The sequence below is a fragment of the Apteryx mantelli genome, chromosome 3 (genome assembly GCF_036417845.1).
Source record: "Apteryx mantelli isolate bAptMan1 chromosome 3, bAptMan1.hap1, whole genome shotgun sequence".
NCBI classification, from domain to species: domain Eukaryota; kingdom Metazoa; phylum Chordata; class Aves; order Apterygiformes; family Apterygidae; genus Apteryx; species Apteryx mantelli.
The window spans coordinates 103257455-103263318 of record NC_089980.1 but is presented as its reverse complement, the minus strand read 5'-3'; the positions used below and the strand labels follow the sequence as shown (position 1 = coordinate 103263318).

At 58.8% G+C, this 5864-nt stretch overlaps 1 protein-coding gene across 1 annotated transcript; it reads right to left on the bottom strand.

Annotated features, from left to right (window-relative positions):
* Positions 1-317: 317 nt before the first annotated feature.
* On the bottom strand, positions 318-3729 carry HTR1B (5-hydroxytryptamine receptor 1B). Its single transcript, XM_067294092.1, has 2 exons — positions 2423-3729; positions 318-1436 (listed from the first exon to the last, which is right to left on the bottom strand). Exon 1 carries the CDS (start codon positions 3636-3638, stop codon positions 2484-2486), a length of 1155 nt encoding a protein of 384 aa, XP_067150193.1. The 5' UTR covers positions 3639-3729; the 3' UTR covers positions 318-1436; positions 2423-2483.
* Positions 3730-5864: the final 2135 nt, after the last annotated feature.

Sequence of the window (5864 nt, the reverse complement as noted above, 5' to 3'; positions counted from 1 at the left end):
AATTTTAAAAGAACATTAATTACAGTACCCACCAAGTGCTAAAATAAGTTTTGTTTGCTTTTAATGGAATAAGATAAATATTTGTAAAAACATCTAATAGTTTAATCTGGAATTGTATAGAAATGGTAAGAAACTGGTTAGGATAAAAGTAAAGCTGCCTATTAGAAATCCGACTGCTGATTAAAACTTGCAACTTCAGCCTTCGTCAATTGCTTTCTTGAGTGACTCATCAAATCAGCTTTACCTAAAGAGTCAATATTGAGAAACCAGGTCAACCAATAAGTACTCCTTTCAGTAACACAATTGCTACCAAAGACTCTTGAGAACACAGTAAAGCGTTTTATTTTTTATGCTCATTTTCATTTACACATAGGAGGAACAATCAATGCAGTTCTATCACAGCAGGCAGACCATATCCTGAAGCTCTAACTTTGCCTGCTGAATATATGTAGAGTTGTCTTAAGGTCTGATCAAAAAGAGAGAAAAATACTATGGGAGAAGGGGGAAAGGAGAGAGAAGAGTAATTTTGCTAACATCAGTTAATTCATAATTTATGGGTATTTATTTTGCAGGTGATATAGCTCTTAAAGAGCAAACTGCTTCACTTCTCTACCAAATAGACACTAAATAATGTAATTATTTAGAGGATTCTAAATTTTGCAGTGGTTCATGCGGTAAGGGTGTGCAACAGACACAAAATGGAAAACTTGGTTACAACATCAAACTGCTACTTTTAATCCCAGCTGGTTTATGGAAAAGGTCATTGGACTTCTTGTTTTCTGCTTTTGGGTTATGGAGTAGTAGTACAAAGTATTTACTTTATAAAGGCAACTATGAGGACAGACTATAGATATGCAGTGCAGTTGAACAGGTCTACAACTCTTGTTTCTACAGAATTTGCATTTGCTATTGTTTTGAAATACAAATAAAACTTTTGCACACTGCCACTTCTCACATGTGTTCAGCTGAAGGAGTCATTTACAGAGTTGACTGTGATGCTCCCATTTTTAATGCTCCAGTTTTTCTCCTCTGGGCCTCCTAAGCGAAGTGAGCAACTCTTTCCACTGAAAGAAATTACAGGTGCGCAGAAGTACAGCTATGCTACTAACACAGACAGAGACAACTGTGCTCTTGTGCACACCCCTACAACCGGCTGGAGAACAATTTAAGAAGTTAAGCCTGCAAAATAAATGGAGTTTACTTTCGAACTTTTTCTTCAATCCAGATGAATTATAAACCTTGATTCGAGGCTGCCCTCTTTTTTGCAACTGATCTGCGTGACTATTGGAACAGCATCTCTGCCAGAGTCATTACACTGAAATGCAGAGCTGAGAAGTTTGGTGGCAGTATGTATTGACGTTTTTGCAGCATCATGAGTCTGGCAACTGGGATTGGGGAAGTTTCAAGCAGTGGGTCTTTACAATAGCAACTTGATTCTGCAGACAAAAAGCAAAAGATTGGCAGAATTATTAGAGTATCACAATAACAGCAAGTATGCATTCTGCAGAAAGTGGCACCGAGTACAGCTGTTAGACAGCAGCCGCTTTTGTCAAAGGCGCGGAAAGGCACAGCTTTTCAGTGTGTGAAGAGAAACATAAAGGCATGGAGCTTTTCATGGTAGCTGAAAGGTAGTTTTCTTCTAAGGATCCCTGTGCTGCAGCCCCGGCTCAGGCCTGACTCCATACCCAGCAGGAGGAGTCAGAACCGAAAGGAGGCCAGAAACTAGGCTGAAGTTTTCCACCAACTAATCTAGGGCCTGTCCTACCTTCCTCCCCTTCCAAAAGAAACTGGCCCTGGATTTCCACGGGGTTGTCTCCGGCTCTGTCTCGCGTCCCCGGCCGGGGGCGACCGGGGACAGCCGCCCGCCCTGCTCCTGCCGGTGGCACCGGGGGTCCGGCCGGGCCGCGGCGGGGATGCTCCTGCCGGGCCGCTGCCCGGTGCCCGCCCCCCCGGGAGCGCCGCAGCGCCGGGATGGAAAGCCAGTGCCGTTTAGCACTAATTGAGCTCCACGCTGGCATTAGCATACGAGATGGCGGCAGATTGGTTTAGTAGATGGAATGAAGAGCAGATTGCCGTGAGTCACTCCCTGCGGGGGGGGGGGCAGTGTGAAATGTCGGGAGCGTGCAGCATCGCCGCCGCTTGCGAAGGGGCTGAACACCAGGCGAGTGCCGTCCCGACCCCGGCTCGGCGCGGCCGCGCTCGCTCCCGGGTGCAGCGCAGGGCGCGGCGCCCTGCGCGCCGCTCCTGCCTCTCGCCCGCGGGGCTCCCCCACCTCACGGGACGGGCTGCAAAGCAGCCGCTCCTGGCCGCGATCGGGAGAAAAGGCGGTTTACGGGGCCGCCCCCCCCCTCCGCCCCCGTCACCGACCCGCTGCTGCCGAGGCCCGAGCCTCGGCGCGGGGGCCCGCGGGGAGCGCACCTACCTGTGGCGCCGGACACGGGCGTGCATGGGGGCAGCCCCGGAGAACACATCGCATTCAAAATTCAGCTTGTGCATCGGAAACGTATGAGTTTGTGGAAAGCTTGTTTGAAGTCTTCGTTAGACATAGTATAGATGATGGGGTTGATGAGGGAGTTGAGATATCCAAGCCACGTGAAAAAGTCAAAGATGGCCATGTGGAACCAGCAAGCGTCCTTGCAAATAGGCAACACCAGGCTGATGATGAAAAAGGGCAGCCAACAGACGATGAAGGCTCCTAAAATAATCCCTAAAGTCTTTGTAGCTTTCCGCTCCCTAGCGGCCGTGAGCTTCTTTTTCTCCAGCAGGGCATCCGAGACCTTCACCTTCACCTGGTTCATGTACACCGGAGAGCCCGTTTCGCTGGATCCCTCGGGGGCCTTGGAGTTTATGGACGTGACGGAGGAGGACGACCCCGGGGAGTCCGTGATTAACTGAGCCCGAGTTAGTCTTTTACCTGCTTTCTTTGGCGTCTGCTTCAAAATCCTCGACCTGGCTTCCACGTAGATCCTCCCATAGAGGGCTATCAGCAGCAAGGTGGGGAAGTAGAAGGCTCCCACCGTGGAGTACACGGTGTAGAGGACGTGGTCCGTGTTCACCACACAGTGAGAGACCTCCTCGGCCTTCGCCTGCCGCCAAAACAAAGGGGGCATGGAGATGCAGATGGAGAAGACCCACACCAGGGCGATCATGACCGCTGCCCGCTTGGGAGTCCTTTTCGTGGAGTACTCGACGGCGTCAGTGATCGCCCAGTACCGGTCCAGGGCGATGACACAGAGGTGCAGGATGGACGCCGTGCAACAGGTGATGTCCGAGGACAGCCATATATCACAGACGATCTGGCCCAGCGTCCACTTCCCGGTCACAGTGTACATGGTGCTGATGGGCATGACGAGGATGGAGACGAGGAGGTCGGTGACGGCCAGCGAGGCGATGAGATAGTTGGCCGGCGTGTGGAGTTTCCTCGTCTGGTAGACCGTGGCGATGACAAAGGCGTTGGAGAGCACCGTGGCCAGGGTGACGAGCGCCAGGACGACGGCGAGCACGATCTTCCCGGAGAGCGGGGTGGCATCCTGGTAGATGCCTTCCTCGGCGCTGCAGTTTCGGCCGTGGTAAGAGTCATTGGCGGGGAGCAGCGGCAGCGGGGCGGCCGCCGCCTGGCAGGGGCTCGCCGGCTCCATCCCTCCGCGGCCGCCGCCGCCCCCGCAGCGGCGCTGCGCGGCGCGGCTGGGGGCCGCTACCCCGGCAGGACCCCGCTACCCCGGCAGGACCCCGTCGGCGCCGGGGGAGGGCTGCAGCATCCCCGCGCCGGCACCACCTCCCTCCCTCCCCTCCCTCCCTCCCTCTCTCCTTCCCTCCCTTCCGGGAGCACCGCGCGGGCCCGGCGGAGGCTCACTCCCCTCGGGCGAGGGCGCAGGGCAGCGTGGCGGCCGGGGGTGCCCGCTCGCCCCGCCAGCTCATCGCCCCGCCGCCTCCCCGCAGAGCGCGGCCAGCCCCGGGCATGGGCGCGGGGCGGCCGCGGGGCGCCGCTCCCCCTCCGGCCCTAAGCGCAGCCCGGCCGGCCGCGGCCCCGCACCGCGTCTCGACGGGCGGCGCGGCAGCGGCAGCGGCAGCAGCGGCAGCGGCAGCAGCGGCAGCGGCGGCGCGGCATGCCCGCGGGCGGCGGCCTGGCCCCCGGGGCTGCGGGCGCGACGGCGCGGTCGGGGCGGCGGCGGCGAGGCGAGCGGAGCCGCCCCGCCGGGCCCGGCCTTCACACGCAGCCCGCCGCGGCAAGTTTGCAGCCGCTGCCGCCGGTGCGGGAGGAGCAGCAGGAGGAGGAGGAAGAGGAGGGTCCGCGGGAGGCAGGAGGAGAAGCCACCTCCCATGGCGCCCCGCCGCGGGCCATGCTGTCGGGGCCGCCGGGGCGCGCCGCGGCCCGCCTCGGCCCGGCGCAGGCAGCCGCAGGCAGGGGCCGGTATGAGGGAGCGGCGAGCAGCCGCTGCCCCTTATATAGCGGGCGGCGCGGCGCGGCTCCGCCGGCACCGAGCAGCCGGTGCCGCTCCCGGGCGGGCTGCCCGCCTGCCCGGGGAGGAGGAGCCGCCGCCTGCCACGGCCCTGCCTCCGCACACCGCCGCCGTCCGACGGGGGGGCCCGGCCCGCGCACCGCCCTCCCTCCGTGCCTCCATCCCCTCCGCCCCTCCGTGCCCCGCAGCGCAGCCCGGCGGGACGGGGAGCAGCCCGGCTGGCGGCCCGCCGGGGGTCTCCGGGCGCTGGGGGGATGCGCGTGCCCCGCGGCCCCTCGCCTGTCCCCTGCCCTCCTTGCAGCGCGCCCGCGGCGCCGCGGGGATGGGGCGATGCCCTCGGCTTCCCACGGGAGACCGCGGCAGAGCGGCGGCCCTGCTGCCTGCCGTCCCACGCCGGAGCTGCCGTGCGGCTCGGCCGGCCCGACGTGCAGGGAAAGGTCCCAGCGAGCGGGCAGGTGCGGGGCAGGGGCACAGCCAGGGCGGCGAGCCGGGTCCGCCTGCGCTGCCCAACGGGCAAGGGGCTGCTGCGCACTACAGCGCGGCCAGTCCCACTGCGGCTGGGGCTGCAAGTCCCGCCCGGGCGCATTGCCTGCTTTACACTTCGCCTTTTAGCAAGTCAGCGCCTCCTCGGCTTACGTTTTCCTTCTTTTTTCTTTCTTTTTTGGTATGTTTGGAAACCCACATCTGCAATTGAACAGCCCTGAAGTGCCCTGCAAGATCCTTGTGTACTTTTTTTTTTTTTTTTTGGCGTGGGGAGCACACTTTTGTCTGTGTCCCAGAGCTCCTGCAGGCATTTGTTCTGTGCAGCTGTAGGCAGGTTTCACACAGAAAGGAACATCTGACGTTGCTTTTGCTGGCTCAGTGTAATTCCAAGCCCAGTGAAATGTCTGTGCTCCAGCCCTCAAGTAAATCTCTCAAAGATGCCACAACAAGCCCTTTAAAGGTGTAGCAAGGATCTAGGTCTGAAGGCAAATCTGTGCACACCAGCACACATTAATACCTGCCTCAGCTCTGTGCAAAATCTCAGTATCCCCCCCTCAGATATCATCTCCCAGTTAGTTTCATCTGCAGCAGCAGGGCTGCTTATGTCTCTGCAACCCCAGTCCTTCCTGGGCCTTGCTCAGCACTGTGCAGGAGCAGGCACTGAGCTGTTCTGCTTGGGATGTCGAGGTTATGGGCAGGGTGAGAAACCTCAGTGCCCTGCTGGTCACCCTTGAGCAAGAGGGACTGGCACACCTGGGAAGATGCAGGTCAAGCAAGGAGGGCAGAAGGAGGCTGGAGGAGATCTGTCATTGCCCAGAGGGTTGAGGGAGTTCAGGGGAAAGAGGCACTGAAATAAGGTAGAACCGGGCCTGCATGGCAGTGTGGGAAACCCAAGGACCCTGCAAGTCCAGTCCTTCACCT